This window comes from Amblyomma maculatum, chromosome 1 (genome assembly GCF_055883805.1).
Source record: "Amblyomma maculatum isolate TAMU_Amacu chromosome 1, ASM5588380v1, whole genome shotgun sequence".
Classification (NCBI taxonomy): domain Eukaryota; kingdom Metazoa; phylum Arthropoda; class Arachnida; order Ixodida; family Ixodidae; genus Amblyomma; species Amblyomma maculatum.
In genome coordinates, this window is record NC_139344.1 from 338,294,081 (window position 1) to 338,314,565 (window position 20,485).

Here is a 20,485-nt window from a genome sequence, read left to right on the forward strand (position 1 = left end):
GCATGTAAAAGTTTTCCCGGAGCAGTTCCCGGAGCACGCACTCCATTCCAGCATGTGCACCTCTCCCTAACTTAACTAGATGGTCGGATCGAGTTATTAAGCACCGAATTGTCTGAAAGTGGCCGACATTTCACGCGTGCCGCACATTCCAAAGTACGGGCCATGATCTAATCCTTTCTTTCGAAATACGCCAGCCACTCTGGCCGTTCTTCCCGACTAGCGTAGAGGGTCGGACACGCATATATTGATAGCCCATTGCCGCCACGGCTCTTTCTGGCCTCTCGTTCTCCGTGCTGGTGGGTTCGATCGCCAGGCATCCACTCACTCAGCACCTCTAAAGCATAAAAAAAGAAAGCCCCGCGTCCTCCTTATGCCCTCTTGCCTACTACGCTGGCTTGCCCGTTGAGAAACGCTACACGCGATTCAAGCCGGTATTATTTCCGCTCGGAGTGGCAGTTCCCGGTGCGCACAACAGAGCTACGTGACGTTAGGCTTTCGGCTCGCCTGCAGTGTCGCAATATCCTCTTCGCGAGCTAAGCCTCGAGTGAAGCACTGCCTGCCTCAGCAGGTCTCGCCCTTCGCTTCGTTACTCACGTGAGCACCACGCGCACGTTTCCCAACGGTGAGTTTAGGTGCGTGAGCGACACCGCCGCATGACGCCTAAAACTGAGCCACGCTTCCGTTGGTGTTACTCAACTGCCCCTACAGGTCTTGCTGTAGGCACCGCCGCCGCCTGTCAAGCTGAATAGCATCGTCAGCAAAGGTGGTGGGTCGTGCGCTGACTCGGGCGCTTTATTTAGATAAGAACGAATGATTGATTAGGTTACGTGCTTAGCATGGCCGTCTTTTAATGGAAATGTTAGTGATCAGCGCGTTTACACTATACCTGTTTATGGTGTGGTACCTCGAATCTGTGTTTCTGGTCCGTGCGTAGTAGGCTCCCCGTTAGTCCCAAAAATGTGTAAGCCTTTACAAGCATACATAGTTCACATCACTCCAAAGATGATGAAGGAGAGGAAAAAGAAGACGTAGCTATTGTAAATGAAGAGGAGCGCCGGAATGAATTATTTTCAGTGTCTCTTAGCTTTCTCTGACAACGGCGTCTTCTGCACAATGATAATGTGAGCACTGTGTGGCGCTTCATCTTCCACACGGCTGAACGTGCTGCTTCATCTTCATCCTGCTCTCTCTTGTAGATGCCCATCGTCATCGCGGAGTGTGGTTCGCTACAGTGTGTGACCAGGGCTTCAGGTCTCAATAAAACCTGATCCGCCAAGTCCGACCTTCGCGTTATCTCACACGTGGTGGAGGTGCGGGGTATTATCGCGTTACCTGCGCGTTACCTTACAATATTTCAGCACTTAAGATGCCAGCTAAGTTAACAAGGCTCTCAGAGGGGAGAATGGTGCATCTCATACTTTGTGCAGAGTTCAGTCTTGACGGTGTCGTAAGTTTTCGAGTGTATTGTTTGGACGTTTTAACCAAATATGCAGGTGCACTTAACCACTCTGCTGCGTAGGTATAGAAAATTGGGTGCAGTGGAGACCATCATCGGCGAGTGCAGATGCAGCCATCACTTCAAAGCATTAAATGCATCAGTCTGGCGTCAGCTTCAGCAGGATTGCACTCTACTTTTTTGTTGTTGTTCCATTGCGTCTCATCCAATATTTTGTAGGTTAATTAGCGCCACTAGGCGGCGGGCCTCACAATGCTCATCAATCCAAATAAGAGATTCAGTGGCATTCTTCAGAGAAATCAAATGGGGGCTGTAACAGTATTTTGCGACTTTGTGAATACAGTTCACGCTGTTAATAGAAAGGCAGCCAAGATGTCATAGTGGGCTCTTTTTACATCTACTTTTCATTTATTTTAATAAGACGTTTTAGGGTGCGAACACTAGGATTACCATTACTCCGAAAAGCCCTTGTCCGTCCGGCAGTCCGTCCGGCAGTCCGTCCGGCCCTCCTCACAAGCATGACTCTGGCAAGGGGCAGTTGGCAAGTAACATGACCGGGCACTGATCAGTCATCTAGTTATCTGACGTCACACGACTACACAACACGACCGAGTTTACAGGAGAGGTCAACTTGGACAGCACCTTTCAAGCAGTATTAGGAGAACCCCGAGGCAGAAAAGCTGCCTCTATAGCATGCACGCACTTTTCAAGTTTAGTCTTTTTCTTTTTTTTTTTTTTTTTTTTGTATCTCCATTGTGCATATAGAGCATTTGCAGTAGTTTATTCGTATGCCAAGCTTTTATTTATCTGTATAAATATTGCTCTATTCATGTTCAAGTGGAGATGAACGCAAGAAGATTAAAATTACAGACACGGGAACCAAATATGTTACCGTAGTTTGGTCCTCAAATTTTTCTTTTCGAGCAGCGACGCAGGCTTCCACTCCATACATGGCAACAAGTATCGTTTTGGGGAAGAGGTGACAACGAGGTCGTTTTGAGCTGAGTGCCGGCGCACATACGTGCCATGAGCCAGCGAGACGAAAGGAGGAAGTGGTGGTGAGGAAAGACAGCAAAAATAAGAGGCGAGGGGAAGGGGGGGGGGGGGGGGGGGAACTCATGGAAGGGGCGGTCGCCGAAGCGGGCAAGGCAGAAAGGCAGGAAGGCAGCCGGCGGCGTCGTTGGCCGTCGCAATCCAGGTGTGTCGCGGATCGATAGAGCGCATTATCCGGACCGCTTTTCGATCACGGCCTCATCGATTGACTGAGAGAAAGAAAGTGGGCTGGAGGAAGGAGGAAGTTAGAGAAGAGCACCATGAGGAAAGACACGGGGGAAGAAAGTCGCTGGTGAGAGACGAATAGAAGAGAAGAGAAGGGGGTTGGGAAGGAGAGGTTGTAGGGCGTATAGAAGGAGGGAGGAAATAGAGCGAAGGAAATGGGAAAGGGTAGTGAACGAAGGGCCGTATTTAAAGGCTCTGGGAAAAAAAAAGTGACAAAACTGGAATTATACAAAAACGTGGGACAGGGATTTTGTAGTGAATGTCCACGATGAGCCGGATTGAGTCAATTGGAAAGAATAGAAAGAAAGAGAGAGGAGATAGTTTCCCTACGCACAACGTCTCCCACCGAAGTCGGCTTAATTTGCATGGCGACACTAGATTTAGGGCTTCACGTGGGCCTCTGTAGCATAGACTCGCGGCGCTGAAGTCCTTCTTTTCCTGCCTCCTTTCCTGTTCCACCCTCCTTTGGCTCTTAGCAGGCTCGCCAGCACTCTAGTAATGAATAAGTAACAACCGACGAAAAATAAGCGGACCAGTGGCGGCCCCGATTCGTGTTCGAGGAGCAAAGGAACGCTCGGCACCCGAGGCGCCGTAATTACGCGCCTCCAACGGCGCCCACATGAGCTTGAGGGCGCCGAGCGAGCTTTCAGCGGAGGAAGGGCCAAATGCGGCGGTGGTGCGCTTAGCCCCTCTGTGAACACGTACCGCGGCGGCTCGTTAGCAGCGTGAAGCTGGGGAGGAGCCCTCTTGAACACAGCATATAGTCATCATAAGAATTGGAATGCAGTTTAATATGATTGGTATGGTACGGTATGGTATGGTATGGTATGGTATGGTATGGTATGGTATGGTATGGTATGGTATGGTATGGGGGGGGAGGGGGTATGGTATGGTATGGTATGGTATGGGGGGAGGGGGTATGGTATGGTATGGTATGGTATGGTATGGTATGGTATGGTATGGTATGGTATGGTATGGTATGATATGGTATGGTATGGGGGGGAGGGGGTATGGTATGGTATGGTATGGTATGGTATGGTATGGTATGGTATGGTATGGTATGGGTACGGTATGGTATGGTATGGTTTGGTTTGTGGGGTTTAACGTCTACTCAGGCTGTGAAAGACGCCGGTATGGTATGGTATGGTATGGTATGGTATGGTATGGTATGGTATGGTATGGTATGGTATGGTATGGTATGGTATGGGGGTATGGTATGGTATGGGGTATGGTATGGTATATTATGGTATTATATGGTATGGTATGGTATATTATGATATTATATGGTATGGTATGGTATGGTATGGTATGGTATGGTATGGTATGGTATGGTATGGTATGGTATGGTATGGTATGGTATGGTATGGTATGGTATGGTATGGTATGGTATTATATGGTATGGTATGGTAAGGTAAGATATGGTATGGTAGGGTAAGGTATGGCAAGGTATGGTATGGTATGGTATGGTATAGTAGGGGGGTATGGTATCGCATGGTAAGGTATGATATGGTAAGGAGGCTATGGCATTGTACGGTAAGGTAGCGTATAAAATAGAATAGAATGGTATGGTATGGTATGACGTGGTATGGGGGGAAATGGTATGGAATGGCATGGTATGGTATGGTATGACATGGTATGGAGGGGGGGGATATGGTATGGTAGGGTATGGAATGGTGTGGTATGGTAGCGTTTGGTAGCGTATAGTATAGAATAGTATGGTGTGGTACGGTATGATGTGGTTGGCGAGCGATCCCGCGACCCCTGCTTTGTCGATACCAGCTCTCGTTTCGGTTATACGAAACCCAGTTTGCTAGTTTCGCTAACATCGCAAAGTAGTATTTATAGGATGTATTCCTTCTCTGTTAAAAATTACTGTGAAACCCGCACCAACTGAAAAGTTGCACATACCAAATCTAGGACGAAGAATAAAACATCAACATCGCCTCCCGACATAAACATTATAAATTGCAGTTACGGCTCACTTTTCTGGTGAGTATTCCGTAAAGGCAACTCTTGCAAATCTCAGACTGCGTACCGTTTTTGCCAAAACGTAGCCGAGTTGCATAGGTCGCTTTTTCTGGCTTTCATGAAGGCCAACAAAAAATGTCGGGGTTTAAGCACGGCTTGAACCTAGTGATAGAGCGAAAGCTATGAGTTTTTCAGCAATAGCAGCTCTAATACCGCCTTTTCAATCCGTGGTTTTCTGAAGCGAAAGTTTCACTGGGCTAGTTGGGAAGCGTTTCGCGTTCGCCGCAGTTTGACCTTCAGCCGCGGCGCGCGGCATGCTCGCCGCCCGCTTCTTCGCACGTGTGGCGCACGAAGTCGGGCGGCGCTCCACTCATAGAGAAACATACTTACGTAAAGAGCGGACACTTCCATAGGGCCCTGCGGGCGAGCAGCACCAGCGCCCCTAGCGGCTGGTCAGACCGCTAATATCGTCCTCCGAGATTTTCGGCACGTGATTTGCTCTGTTTCAGTTTCGCTTTCGATAGAAATGCTTTCAATTCTGACTTACCTTAAGTTGTTAAAATATTCAACTACATCGTCTAGTGTTGGGCGCAAGTGCTTTAACGATGCCATGCATACGGACGTATTAAAGTCGCGGATCGCAACCTATTTGCTGGAAATACCGGCAAGGTTCTCGCAGAAAATAAGCGTGGCTGACTTAGTTCATGCAGGTCAGAATAAAGCGATCAGAGCTGTTATTGTAATTGTTTGGCTGTTATTGAGCCGCTTTTCTCAGTGGCACACAAGGAGGCAGTGGTTCCATACAAAAAAAAGTTTATTTTCTTGTTTACATATTGAATGACAGAGAAAGAAAACTGGATCACACACTTTATTAAGTACATCATATTACAAAGAGAAACAAGACTGAAGGTATAGTGAAGCACGCGGAACAGTGTCACGATGAAGAAATTTCGCATACCGACTGTGTGTTTTTCCTCCAAAACATCACCCGTGAGAACAACAGAAAAGGAGTTGTGAACTGATAGACACAAGTATGGAGGAAAAATGCAGGCACAGCCCGCGCGCAATTTCTGTAAATCAGCCTTGATCAGTAGGCTGTTCAGAAATTTAAACACACCCCACTGAATACATAATAGTAACTCAATGCTATGCTTATACTCATGATCGCGGGCAAAATGTCCCTCTGCCCGTATGGCAAAGGTATAACAGGGAACCCACTGTTAGCGACTAATAGCAGTATATGTCGTCAAAATGCAGGCCCCGAACAGGCAGCAGCGCTTTGTAGACTCCAACGAGAATGCTTTAGCCATGACAAGGAATTCGGTATGTAAAAATGATGCTTACGAAGCGGCAAAAGCCCATGCATTTTGCAAACACAGCGAAGTAAACACCATTCGCAAAACGATTACAAATGCGCAACACGCAGTCCTTGTAGGGCCGAATAAAAGTTCGTGTTCAGATACATCTGAGCCACCGGAAAATTCCTTGTCTTAAAGTTTTTTTTAGAAAAATACGCAATCGGAGGAATGCACATGTTCTTCAGAAAAACACGACCCAAAAACATGCCGTAACTGCACACTAAAAGTGGGTCTCGGCTCCTATTCTATGTTACATGTGCAAAATACGTTCACGTTGCGCAAGAAACGACTTGCTAAAATGGTTCTCAGCTCAAAAAACAACAAAATTATTTCTGCAGACAAAAGGAAACAAGTTACCGGCCAAACGAGGTGACGCATTGAAACGCAAGGTGAGGTGGGCGTACCAGGCGGCACATGACCGGCTCAGCATCAACGTTTATATGGAAAGAGCAAGGAAAGCATACGCTTTGATGCAAGCCGGTGTACGTATGATAAGGTATCTACCTTTGAGGTGGAGTGGAAGCGAACATCGCTACGCCGCCTGGCGGGTGGTCAGACCCTTACTTGCTCGGCCGCGAAAAGGCTCGAGTGTCCGCTCTTTACGTAAGTAGGTTTCTCTATGCTCCACTCTTCTTCTTCTTCTTCTTCCTTCAGTATGTGGCAGACCTCCTCCTTTTCCACACACCTAGCAAACTTCATTCGTACCTGTGCGTACCGCCGGTCTCCGCGCAGCGCCACCTGTGACGTTATCATTTAGCTACGCGCTTCACTGCACATGCGCCGTGCTCATAGCTGCTGTGCCGCAGCGGGGGATGTAAGCCTTGAAGGAGCCACTCGCTGGCGAAGGCGTATATATACGCTGAGAATTGCGGCGAGTCTGTAATGCTATGTCATGGATGAGAAACAACAACGCTTAGTGAAAGCGCTCGCTACGTTCGCCGACTAGCCGAATATACTCATCCTGCGGACATCGTTCGCCATGAAGAAACGGCACGTAGAACTGAATGAGCGATGGAAATTTCTGAAGAACGACAGGAGAGACAAAGCGACAACGCAAGGCGGTGGAGTAGAAGGGCGGCAAAAACAGAGAAACGATTCGATCTCATTCTCTACTACCACTGCTTTCGCTTTGTATAAGCACCACCATTTTTTAAATAATTTTTCTTTAAGTTAGGTTTTGTGGAAAAGAAGTCGCCTTATACTTTTGAAGCTTCACAACGCGCGGTAAAGCCAAGGTCACTGTGTGCTTTCAATTACCTTCGAACAGCTTAAAGGTCAAGTTGGAACTTTTCCTTCTTCCTACAGTCATGCACAACAACAACAACCACATCTACTTATTTAGCGAACAAAATCTTCCTCAGCAAGAATCTATGGCTGTTCGGCATAATTATACCTGCGGGAAACCTGGTGTGGAGAGGAAACAACACGAATTCACTGGCCACTTAATTCGAAGCTGGCCGCAGCTCTCTAGCTAGGCGAAGCTCTGGCTTTGGACAAGTTTTACAGTTTCTGGCCCTCCCTACTATTATTAAGCCTCAAAATCTACTACCTCTCACCTTTCCCCCATGGACACTATCGTCTCTAAAGGTGAATACGTCTGTTCCTGGCGTGGATGCGAAGAGCCGCATGCCACAGGCAGTACTTCTGCAGGCCGCTCTCACCTACTTAGCCAAGTAATATACGCAGCACACCCACATATTCACCTACGGTTCAACTACTCAAGACATTTCTTCCTGTGGCCTTTATGTGCCCTCAACAAACCATGTCCTATCTTACCGGCTGCAGCGGAAGACGTCATCTACGACAGCTGAGCTCCATAGTATTAAAGAAGCTGTTTCCTGTACCGTGCGCCAAACCACCGGACGATTGGTTATCTTCCCTGATTCCAGAGCATCTCTGCAAATCCTGTATAACCGGCTGAAGAAAACCAATCATCAGCCTGTTTCCCTCGACATAGGGTATCTACATTATTTGGCTATTGCTGCATGCCACTGCATAACATTTCAGTGGATACCAGCTCACTGTAGAAATAAAGCCAATGAAAAAGCACATGAAGTGGTTTGTAAAGGCCACCAACATCAGAGATACATTCGGACTTTGTTCACAAAATTTGATGCATCACATTTGCTTCCGAAACAAAGTATCGACTTTGAAGCTTGCCGACACATCACTACTAATTTCTTTATTCAATTGACTCAGATCTAAGATCAAGACTCCCTCCGAAATTTCCTCGGCAACTAGAAACTCTTTATCACCGACTTCGCCTGAACTGTGCATATATACAAATGACTTGCGATACCGTTTCGATCAAGTGAACAGTCTGCATTGTGACAACTGTGGCTCGATTGAAACTGTGGAACATATCCTGCTTGAGTTCCCTGCGTATACGCTGACGAGCGTGCGTACTATGAACACAGCATGGAGAAGCTTTTTTTTTCCCCCAGTGCCTTTAACAATGAACAGCGTTTTAGCAACAGTCCCGCCGTGATGGGGCCGTGGTAAGAGCGGTCGACTGCTATGCCCAAGGATGCGGGATCGAATCCCGGCCATGGCGGCCGCTTTTCGGTGGAGGCGAAAAGCAAGGCGCCTGTGAGCTCTGGGGTGTCAGTGCACGTTAAAGAACCCCAGGTGGTCGAAATTTCGGAGCCTTTCACTACGGCCAGAGCCTCAGTCGTTTTGCGACGTTGAACCTTTTAATCGAAACCAAACAAAATTAGCAACATTTCGTGTCGTTATTCGTCATATACCTTAATGCACAATGAACATAGGTTATATACAAACCTCGCAATGTCGTTTCAACCTTTAACATTTTTGTCAACATTGAGCATTTATCAAATTTTCATTAGTTGAACAAACTGCCTACCACAATAATATAGACTCTGTGAGCAACCTTGTAACTTTGCGTTCATGCGTTCACCTTCCTGTTTTCTTAGTTTATTTGCTCTTTCGTCATATCGAAAGAAGAGCGGTGCTAAAGATTTAACAGTGTATATATATACCTCCTGTCTCTACAAGGACGCAGTAGGCACTGTGCAATTTCAGTCGTTAGCAATCCCTTAGTGCTAATCTCCGGCTGATTCTAATTTGTTCCTTCATCTTCTCAGTGACGTGTGCATTCAGACTACCCGATCGAGCGCGCCTTAAAGCGAACCTAATGACCCTTCTCTGTCTTCCTTTCAATTACTTTGGAGTTTTCTTGTTACTCTTCTTAACACCTAAAGCGTTAGCAAGTCAACGAGAGCCATACCGTCGCCATGCTCCCTTGTAGATCGTAGCGATATAGGTCAAACTTTTAGGCGCAGATTTTCTACTGAGCAGTGACTGCGGCTAGCCACAAAGCTTATACAGCGACGAATGCTGAGCATTCCGCATGCTGACAACGTTGCAGCTCCGGAACACGAGGCGAAAGTACGTTCAGTCTGCCCTGTCCCCTTTCAGAGCATACGTCTGAAATCGCATGCGCGAGCTCGCGAAAGTAGTTGCATGCTAAAAACACGCTTCAACTTACTTTCACTGTTTATGTTTTTGCTTATGTTTTTTTTTTACCCTAAGCAGTCATGCGCATCGCATCCAGAACGGCTCCATAACTGCATTCGGATGGAGTAGAGTGCGAGTTAGTAACAGTAAATAAATCTGAGGGAGAAAGAGGTCAACGGAATACGCACTGCAGACGGGAAAACACGAGCCGGTTCGCTCCCAAATGTCCCTTGACGCGCGTGCGACCGGCATTTCGTAAGCAACCGACTCGCCATATTTTCCTCGTTTCTATTCCCCTTCTTTTCTGCGTATATTTCCTCTTTCGACGCGTCTGTATTGACTCCAGTTTCGTTGTCGGCTCGAACGAGCAAACACGGGCGAGAGGAAATGTGAGCGCTGTGTATACGTCACGTCCGAGCTTTCGGCGCTCCGGCGCCCATATAGCCGAGTCGAAAATGAAATGGCTTCCAAGGTCCCGCGAGAGTACGGAGCAGCAAAGGAACCCGATGCACGGAGAGAACGAAAACTAGGAAAAGGAGAGGAGGCTGCTCTACGAGGACTAGACTCTGAATTTGAAATCAGCGCTTTCGCTCCTCTAAATGCGAATTTCTCTCGAGGGAACCGAAGTCAGTGGCCTTGCTCGTACGGCGCCCGATGTGCAAAAGTCTCTGTGTAAGGGTCGGTTGAGCAACCGTGCCTGCAGTAGTCGCCGCATCTGTCTATAGGGCGAGATACAAGCTCTGCAACTTTTTGTTTTTGTCAACCCTGGGAGTATACCGAAAGTGTTGAACACGGAATTCCTTAGGGACGTTCGCAACTCGGCTTCAATTTCGGCAGGTTGCAGGCAACTTGCGTGTTCACTAAATAGAAAAATTAAAGCTTCACTGCGTTGGGCCTACATCAGAAACTCCAGTCGTGATTTTATTGCGAGATGAATCGTTTCAGGTTGGTGCAGCAAGTTGTTGGGCTTTTGTTTTTCTGGACAAAGAGAGGAGGAATAAACAGGATCGTGGTAGGTTAAAACATTCTATTTGCTGCCACAGCAAACATAGCTTTTTGTAGTAGCACTGGCCTCAGGTCTGCGAAGAGCGGTCACTTCCTCGGAGCGTCAAGTTCACATTCTTGGCGAACCAATTGGATCTTAGAGGATTCCATAACTTCAATCTCCATCTCAAAGGACTGCCCGATCGTTGGCCTGTCATATTACTTGACCAAGCCACGTGTTCTCATGACGTCACACAACCCCCTACCAATCAGTGCCCGGCCATGTCACCACTTGCCAGAGGCATGCAATTTTTCTACTGGTAATGCTGAAAACGCTGGACGTTCTGCAGAGCGGGGTCTTTAGCTCTCTTTCGTTAAAACACGAGACTGTTAACGGTACAGGACATTATAAAAACATTGCAGAAACAAAAACACCCAAGACAAAGCACCAACCTTAATTTAGCATCGTTTTAAAGAAGCTTGAACAACTGGTCGCGTTTACAAACATTGAGATCAAGTGGGCACACTGCAGAGGAGCTCTGCATGTGGGGCTCTCAGGTTAGAGGCTTCTAGGCTTTTTTTTTTTTTTTATCTAGAGTGCGGCAGAGTTCCGAAGTCTCGGCACGTGTGCACGATCAAAGAGTGGTCGCTCATCATGTGTTCTGTACTCCACAGGCGGCCGGCAGCGGGTCGCTGGGCGTGGCGCCGGCTGCTGCTGCTGCGACATGCTGAGGCGCCGGGGAGGCAGGTGGGCGTGGCTGCGGCCGCTCCTCTGGCTCTGGCCGTGGTTGTGGCTGGAGCCTCCCGGCGGCTGGGCGATGAAGGCGCACGTGCCGGGGGACATCGTGCTGGGCGGCCTGTTCCCCATCCACGAGAAGGGCGAGCGCACCAGGTGCGGGAAAATCAACAAGGACCGCGGTATCCAGAGGCTGGAGGCCATGCTGTTCGCCATCGACCGCATCAACGAGGACCCGTCGCTGCTCGGCGGCATCCGGCTCGGGGCCACCATTCTGGACACCTGCTCGAGCGACACGTACGCGCTCAACCAGTCGCTCGAGTTCATCCGGGCCTCGCTCAACACCGTGGACACTAACGCCTTCCAGTGCTCGGACGGCGCGCCGCCGAAGCTGCGCTTCAGCAGCCGTGCCATCAGCGGCGTCGTCGGGGGATCCTACTCCGAAGTGTCGCTACAGGTGCGTCGGCTTCGCGCCGGTCTAATAATTCTGTTTCATGCGCGTTGCCTCTACACTTAAACGTTTTAAAACCATGCGCATCAAAATACACTAAGAAATGAAGAGTACTTAGAAGTGCATGTAGAAGGACAGAGACTTACCTAGTCATCATTTATAATAATATAATCGCTGCTAGAATTGTGTATAGAGAAATTCCCACTGGTTGTCACATTGAAAGAAATCGAAATCCTCCAAAGTACAATATAGGGCAATGAACCTGCTTTTCTGGTCTTCCCCCTCTCTCCACTGATAGGTGGCCAACCTGCTGCGGCTCTTCCGTATCCCCCAGATTAGCCCTGCCTCAACGGGGACCTCCCTTAGCGATAAGACACGCTATGACTTTTTCGCGCGCACCGTTCCGCCGGACACGTTCCAGGCACTCGCCATGGTGGACGTGGTGCAGCGTTTCAACTGGTCCTACGTGTCGCTGGTATCATCCGAGGGCCAGTACGGCGACTCGGGCATGACCGCCTTCACGCGGGAGGCCCGCGCGCGCAACATCTGCATCGCCGTCAACGAGAAGGTGCCCCACTCGGCCACCATGGACACCTTCGACCAGATATACCAGAACCTGCTGCTCAAGGCCAACGCCCGCGGCGTGGTCCTCTTCACGCGGGCCGAGGACTCACGCGGTGTCCTGGCTGCCGCCAAGCGGGCCAACCGCACCGAGGACTTCGTCTGGGTGGCCAGCGACGGCTGGGGAAAGCAGGAGAAGCTCGTCGAAGGGCTCGAGGAGGTGGCCGAGGGTGCCATCACCATAGAGCTAGAGTCGCGTTACATACCCCAGTTCGATGCGTACATGCGTAACCTTACGGTGGAGAACAATAGGCGGAACCCGTGGTTCAAGGAGTACTGGGAAGACGTGTTTCAGTGCGTCGTTCGCGACGATGACGAGGCCGGCGGCGCGGCGGCGGCGACGACGAGGAGAGGGGCTGGCAGCAACGGGTCGCAGCCTACCTGCTCCAAGAACCTGCGGCTGGACGAGTCCGTAGGATACCTGCAGGAAACCAAAGTGCAGTTTGTGTTAGACGCCGTGTACGCAATGGCGCACGCGCTGCATAAGGTGTGGGAGCACCTGTGCGAGCCGCAGAACGAGCTCTACTGCAGCGCAATGCGAGACCTCGACGGCGGAGTGCTGTACAAAAAGTACCTGCTCAACGTCACGTTCGAAGGTGAGATTGTCGCTTCTCTTTTTTCTAATGTTTTGTTACTGTTTTGGCAGTTTTTGTGAGCAGTCAATGTGCACGTCTGCTATTGTATACCTGTATTTTGTATGCTGTATAACTTACAGAGCAGAACTTTCAGCAGCCATCATTTAGTGCGTTAGCCCTAATGCTTCCACTCGACCTAAAAGCCATGTCTTGTGACTATGTCTGTCTCCTCGATCTTTGAAAGAAATAAAATAAATAGGGCCACTATAGTGCCGAGAATATATCCCGGGAGGCACGAACAGATAAGCTGCGCAGGAAGCTTCACGACAGCACTAAGTCGTCGGCGCTTTCTTAAGGTGATATTCATTAAAGTGATATAATTGTCTGTTTGGACGATGTCATTGTCTCAGCCGAAAACACCTTTTATTTACCTACTACTCTCTGGTACTGTGTGTTACACTTCGTCGTCATCAACTTCGACCCGTGCGAAAAGGATCCAAAACACACCTCTATCGCATCGCCCTCTTAAGCAGGTGCGTGAGTGATTATAAAAATTTATATTACGCTACTAAGATAGAGCCCCTTTGATTATCAGAGTGAGTCAGAGACATAACTCGAGTTACTAATATTTTAGTCAAAATCATGAAGAAGGAATGGGCATGGGGAGGACATGTAGTGTGGAGAGAGGATAACCGATGTTCGCTTATGGTAACTAACTGGATTCCAATGGAAGGAAAGTGTAGCAGGGGGCGGCAGAAACTTAATTGGGCGGATGAGTTTAAGACGTTCGTAGGGATCAAGTGGGTGCAGCTAGCACAGGACCGGGGAGGAAAATGAGAGAGGCCTTTGCCCTGCAGTGGGCTGATGGTGGTGATGATGACCATTAAGGTCCCAGATCACCAACTTTGGCGATGTTTGCCTGCCCTTGAACCGAAAGCGGCGTGAAATGTGATGCGTTAGCGCATTTGGCCAACTAAGCTAAATTGGCTTTTTCATTGAAGTTTACCTGATTTGATGTACAACCGCCGACAAAATAAAGCGAGGCACGCGAAAATTTTCGGTTGACGTCGTAGGTTAACGTCAGCTTTTATACCCCTGTGACGAGAGTGCCGCAATGTTCTGTGAGTATGAGATCCTTAAGTAAAGTGTTCGCATGATGTGCAGCAGCATGGTATAAGAGTAATGTCCTTACCGCTATGCGCCTTAACGGCGAAGGCACCCGCCCGAGTCCTTTGGGGCGAATAGAAACGGCCTTCGAAAACCGGCGATCGCAGAGCTGTACGGCATAGATCAATAATAGCAAAGCAGAAAATATCAGGTAGCTAAGAATGTTTGAAAACATTTTTATAAAAATGCTTAGATCTCAAGGCAGGAAAAACGGTGCATTAACACCGGGGCTAGGGCGATAAAAATGCAGCTGTGGCTTGCATACGTGCCTGCGTGCCTGCGTGCCTGCGTGCGTGTGTGCGTGTGTGCATGTGTGTGTGTGTGCGTGTGCGTGTGCGTGCGTGTGCGTGCGTGCGTGTGCGTGTGTGTGTGTGTGTGTGTGTGTGTGTGTGTGTGTGTGTGTGTGTGTGTGTGTGTGTGTGTGTGTGTGTGTGTGTGTGTGTGTGTGTGTGTGTGTGTGTGTGTGTGTGTGTGTGTGTGTGTGTGTGTGTGTGTGTGTGTGTGTGTGTGTGTGTGTGTGTGTGTGTGTGTGTGTGTGTTGGAAGATGAAATAGATTTTCTGAATTAACAAATGAACGAAACATTGTGCGTAAATTATAAACAACCTACTTTAGCCACCTTATGCACAGCAACGAGTGTGCTAAAGATCAGCGACTGCTTCGCCTTTGAGCTCAACACGTAGCTGCGTCGTGTCTCTTCAAAGGTTCCAGGTCACATTTTTAGCCGCCATTTCCCGAATTGTACTTCGTCAGCGTTTTAATTGTCGGTGTAACCAGCCACCTGCCAGCTGTGACAGGTTGTAGCAGAGCGAAGCGCCACCTGCCGAAAAGCAGGTGCTGCAGAGTGGAAAGTAGCACATCTGTAATTTAACTGCTGCAGAAAGAAAATCCAGAGGGCGGCTATCGTCAAAAGAGGAAGTTGTAACAATCAAGAACTCGGAAAAGAGTGTCAGTTTAAAGATGTTTATGAATAGGCTATAACAGCACGTATATGTCTCTCTTAACTTCATTACATCAGCGTTTCGCAAAACTAAACCACCTACAAAGCCGCGCTCAAATTTTGCTTACCGAGTATCGTAATCATTGGGCAGTTGTTTTTGTTGTTTTTTCTTGGTGAAAAGAGGCCCCTTTGCTTTTGTAAAGAGCTTGCTCAAGTGCCCTTGTGGCAGTGATATTATAAGAGATGAAGGGCAGCAGTAATTTTTCACGTTCATACTTCGCTGCATTTTGATAGGTGTTATCTTAATCGCAGATCTCGAACTATTTCACGCCATTTGTTTACTTGATTTAGTTTTGGAAATAGATTGCAGCTACCACCGTACAGTCCGCACTGCTGCGCACCATGCTATATTTGTAAAAACTATCTGCTGCTCAAAAATACATAGCTACCAATACTAGCATTCCTCTTGTCTCTGCTGCATCAAATCCACTTCATACTTTCCCGAAGATCAAACAACTCTGCTATGCGTTTCGGTGCTGTAAAGAATCCCGGAGGCAAAACTTTCTTCTCGACCGGACAAACTGGCTTCCTCGATCATTCTCAGCTATAATACCCCATACTGTACAATTCAAACTGAAAGAAGCAAAAAACTGTCATTGCGTGACCCATATCTGAAGCCAGCCCCAAAAGCATCAAGTGCCAGCGCTGAATTTGTAACGCGAGTAGAGCCCTATTTCAAGAATAAGAGAGTTGGAGAGGGACGCCAAAAAAGGGGAGCCTGTCGGGCGAAAGAAAATGATGAATTATTAAACGATGGCGAAGCACGGGCCAGCAAACGGAAGAGTGGATTCGACTCAAAAAGAACCGGGTCGCTGTAGCGAAAAAAAAAATATTTCAGAAGAGGTGAAGACAGATAGCCGGCTGGTGAGGGGAACGACGACGTGTGCATTTTCCGGCATTAAAGCGGAAGAGAGGGAGGGGACACTGCTTCGCGCATTTGGCGCGCTTCAACTCGTCGAGCCACAGCTTGTAAAGTTCATACATCGCTTCCGCTCGCGCAAGTATGCTCAGCAGCACCTCAGCAGTACGCAGAGCATTAGCAGAAGCTCCGCAACTGCATCCGCACAGTTGGTGCCGATTCAAGTAACTATTTCGCTCACCGGCACGCCTCCAATAAGGGTGGGTGCCCGCTACTCTTCTACATTTATCTGTTCTTCGCTGTAATCCATTACACATGCAAATTAAATCTCTTTTTACTGGAGAGCTGAGATGAAACAGTAAAATAGCGGTGGGCACGCAGCCGCTCCCAGCGGTTCACTGATGACGAGAATATGGGTGTATACGGCAAGCAGCGAAGGAGGCTTAGACGGCGAGTGGAGAATATAGAGGAGAGAAGAGGAGCCGTTGCGTATGCAGAAGTCGTCGTCTTCGTCATCATTGCTGGGCGCTGTTTCTCTACTTTCTCACTTCTCGCTCTAGATTTCTCGTCGTGAGTGGGGCTGAGTGTGGTGGCGTCACGTTTCGGCGACTGAAGATTCATTATCGGCTGCTGGCGGGGGAAAACGAAGGGGGGAACAAAAGGAAGGAAATCGGGAACGGTGATGCGTGGGTTGAGTTGCGGAACGAAACGTGCTGCGTCCGCCGCCTTCCTTCGCTTGGGGACACGAATTCCCCGCCAGCAATCGTCGCTCGCCCTGTGCGCTCTCCGCCCATTTGGGTTGAAGAATGGGCGCTCCCTAACTTTGCGCCATTCTTCATCATTGTGCTGCTCTGGGCTTTTCTTCGGTGCGTTATGCAACGTGCTGTGAGCTAGACGCCATCTTTTTTTCTATTTATCTGTCGCCCCTCCTTCGACGTTTTCTTGGGACGAAATGAAAGGTGATGACACAACCGGATACGGGGAGAACGGAAACGTTGTTTCTGGAACCGAGCAGCACGTGTGGCCCTTATGCTGACGCTCATATGTGACGTCTGACGAATGCGAAAGAAGAAACTAGATGTTTGACGGGCGCGCCGCGTCGCAGCGTCGTCGATCAAACGACGCATGGTTGACTTTGGTCCGAAGCTCTCTTCTTGGAGCGAACGTTGTGCGACGAACCGGCAAACGATCAGTCAAAGTCACACGTTTCTGCACGCCACTAAATGTCCAGATGACCGTGTGACAAAAGCTGGAGTAAGCAATGTGATCTCGCTGCTGCAAAGGCTTTGTGAATGAGTTCATGGTGTTCATTTACTTGCATAGTTTGCTTCGAGTCAGTGACGTCACAGGAACTGTGAAGGTTACGGAAAGCTATACTCAAACCAAATGACAAAAGGCAACGTTACGCGTTGCAAGTGGATGCTTTCAGCAACTATTGCGCGATATAATACCAAAGTCACGCAGGCTCATTTATTTTACTCTTAGTTTCAGGAAAATATTTCGTCAAGATCCTCTAATTGGGTTCTATTTTCATGTTAAGGAAAGTTTATAAGGGACGCTGTCGTGTGTTTTTTCCCTGGTGTGTCTTCTCGGCGGTAAGTAATGTGCGCAGGTTGAATAGTTTCCTCACAAGACATGTTCGTCGGATGTTCGTTTCGACATATTGGAGACATCACAAAGTAAACGGACAGCTACATGCTAGTGACGAAACAGTTTGGCAGCAGATTTACTAGCCCTGAATCATTATTATTCCCTTCAAGCCACCTCTCTTCCTGTCATTTTTCTTTTTCTCTGCGTGCTCTTGTCAAAATGAGCATTAACCCAGTAGTTCAGTTTACTGCAACCACCGGTCAGGGGTTCCTGTCACAGAAACTATTTCTCTTCCTCTAGGTTTTTTTTTTTTCTTTAATTCTATACCGGTTAGTTCGTTGTAGCCCGCGTCCTGTAGCACACCGGTCAGGTCGTGTTCTCCTCCGCAGACATGGCAGGCAGCGTGGTCCGGTTCGACCCCAAGGGCGACGGCCTGGCGCCGTACCGCATTTACAACTACCAGCGGCAACCCAATGGTTCCCGCTACGAGTACCGCGCCGTGGGCCGGTGGCTGGACGAGCTCCAGATGAACCTGGACGAGGTTCGCTGGAGCCGGGGCAGCCGCCGTGTGCCGGTGTCCATCTGCAGCGCGCATTGCGGTGTCGGCGAGATCAAGATCGTGCAGGCCGGCGACACGTGCTGCTGGATCTGCAACCGCTGCGAGCCGTGGCAGTACGTGCTGGACGAGTACACGTGCGCCGACTGCGGAGACGGCCGCTGGCCGTACGCGCACAAGCTGAGCTGCTACAACCTGACGCTGCAGTACATGCGCTTCGACTCCATCTTCGCCGTGGTTCCCGTGGTGATCGCATGCCTGGGCATCGTGCTCACGCTGGCCGTGATGGCCGTGTTCGTGGCCAACAACGAGACGCCCATCGTGAAGGCGTCGGGCCGCGAGCTGAGCTACCTGCTGCTCTCGGGCATTCTCATCTGCTACCTCATGACGTTCGTGCTGCTACTCAAGCCGGCGCCGGCGTCGTGCGCCTCGCAGCGCTTCGGCGTCGGCCTCGGCTTCTCCATCATCTACAGCGCGCTGCTCACCAAGACGAACCGCATCTCGCGCATCTTCGAGAGCGCCCGCCGCTCGGCGAGGAGGCCGTCCTTCATCAGCCCAAAGTCTCAGGTCGGTGGCCCTCTTCCCTCAGGGTCAATTGCTGGTCGCCCCGGGAACAGGTGCTGAAAGGCCGGCCTTGAGGAGCGAAAATGTAAACGAGAGGGGCAGTTATAAAAAAAAATAAGGCAATACGGTAGAAGCAGGTAAGAAATATGGGTAAGGACAACGCACTAGACTAGGGCTTTTACCCTCCGGAAGTTTAAAGGGAAAGCTAAAAACGGGAAGAGTGATAAAAAGAAGGCTGTATTGCAAATGTAGAAATGATTCAATTCACAAATCATAATATCGCTAGACGGAAAGCCTGTCGAGCTGACCAGCACTTGACAAAGATAAGCAAGCCCGTATATCATCGTGTGTTTTGTTTAGTATTTTCAAATGAGAGTGCCTCTTTTCGATTAGAAGATGTGCAAATCTAATACACATTGTTCGATTTAATAATATTTAATGATGCGTTTGCGGATTCCGTCGGTTTTGTGTCGCTTTGGGGTGTGGGCCTACGAACATGGTGTCGAACCAGAATTTCCTTCTGGTTCGCTTCGTGTTCGAGTTCAGTTCGGGTTCGCCTTCAGAGCAGTATTCCGCACCGACGGTTCGAACCTGTTCATGCATGCTCAAACGGTTTTTGGACCAAATTATATTGGAATGGGAATTAAGTTCTAATCAACACTGCTGATGCTGATCCATGGTGTCTGTACGAAAACAAAAAGAGAAAATCCGTTTTGTTTGTGATATCACAATTTGGCCCACACTGCACTACCCGCCGCAAAAGTTATGTCGTGACTAGAGCGACAGATTTAAACAAACTAAAAAAAAAGAAGTGTTTAGAATAATATGCGGGTCTGAAGATTTAATATGGACAGTATAAGACAGAAATGCTGTTTTTGTTTTGTGTGTGTATGCAAACTATACTAATTTACATTGGAAACACCATTACATCTAACTAAGGTGAGTATTTCATTGACGTATGTTAGCACATTTTACTGACCACAAGTAGGGTAAATAATGCATCGTAAAGGAGAATTAGAAACAGCAGTTTCGGAAGAGCTAAACATTGATTCCGTTTGCCTGAAGGAGATAGTTCTGCCGACTTCTGCGACATATATTCCTGCCCATATTATGGGAGAATTAGAATGGGGACATTGTGCTAGAGAAACTGATTGACATTATCTATATTAAGTGCCTCATGACGTCAAGCCTACGGATGCATGGAAATATATTTAAATCACACTATTTAATAAAGAAAGGGGCTGTTAAGGAATAAAAAAAATACGGCTACCTGGCAAACGTATTGTTCCTTGCAAACCACGGGAAGGTTGTAGGTAAATAATCAGGGAAACCTTTGACTTCGAGCAACAGCTGGATTTTATCAAAGGATGCCCGACTGGAGACTCTAATCGTATCTAAAAATCAGGAGATTGAAAAATGTTCAAGATATAAGCACCGGCTTACTCAGTAAAAAGGGAATGCACTCAACCAAGATCAGCCTTCTGAATACAAAGGAAAGGGCATAAATCGTATGGTCGAAGAAAATTGATTAGCTTAGCTGGTGAAGTGACTTCCCGGTCCGGTATACGAGAATAGTTTTGCGAACGTGTTGGAGCACAATGAAACCTGATTTTTCGTTGCTCTGTTTTAGATTTCATTCATTGTTTGCATCACGCCATAATTGCAGACTCTAGAGCAATTTTTACATCGCTCAAGCGCCGAAATACGAGATCGCGTGCTGGCAAATGTTATGGGAGCTCGCAGCGGTGGCTCAGTGGTTAAGACGGTTACCTACTGAACCGGAGTGCCTGGGTTCAAACCTGACTATGGCAGCCGCGAAATGCAAAGGTATTCATGTGCTGTGCGA

At 48.5% G+C, this 20,485-nt stretch overlaps 1 protein-coding gene across 2 annotated transcripts in view; it reads left to right on the forward strand.

Annotated features, from left to right (window-relative positions):
- Positions 1-20,485, forward strand: part of LOC146207539 (metabotropic glutamate receptor-like) — a 260,240-nt gene that overhangs the window by 187,173 nt on the left and 52,582 nt on the right. For both annotated transcript variants that reach the window (XM_084588366.1, XM_084588364.1), the window contains exons 5-7: positions 11,197-11,714; positions 12,007-12,925; positions 17,909-18,642. In XM_084588366.1, the coding sequence (XP_084444492.1) occupies positions 11,247-11,714; positions 12,007-12,925; positions 17,909-18,642 (2,121 nt within the window). In that variant the 5' untranslated portion in view covers positions 11,197-11,246. The remainder of the gene's footprint in view (positions 1-11,196; positions 11,715-12,006; positions 12,926-17,908; positions 18,643-20,485) is intronic.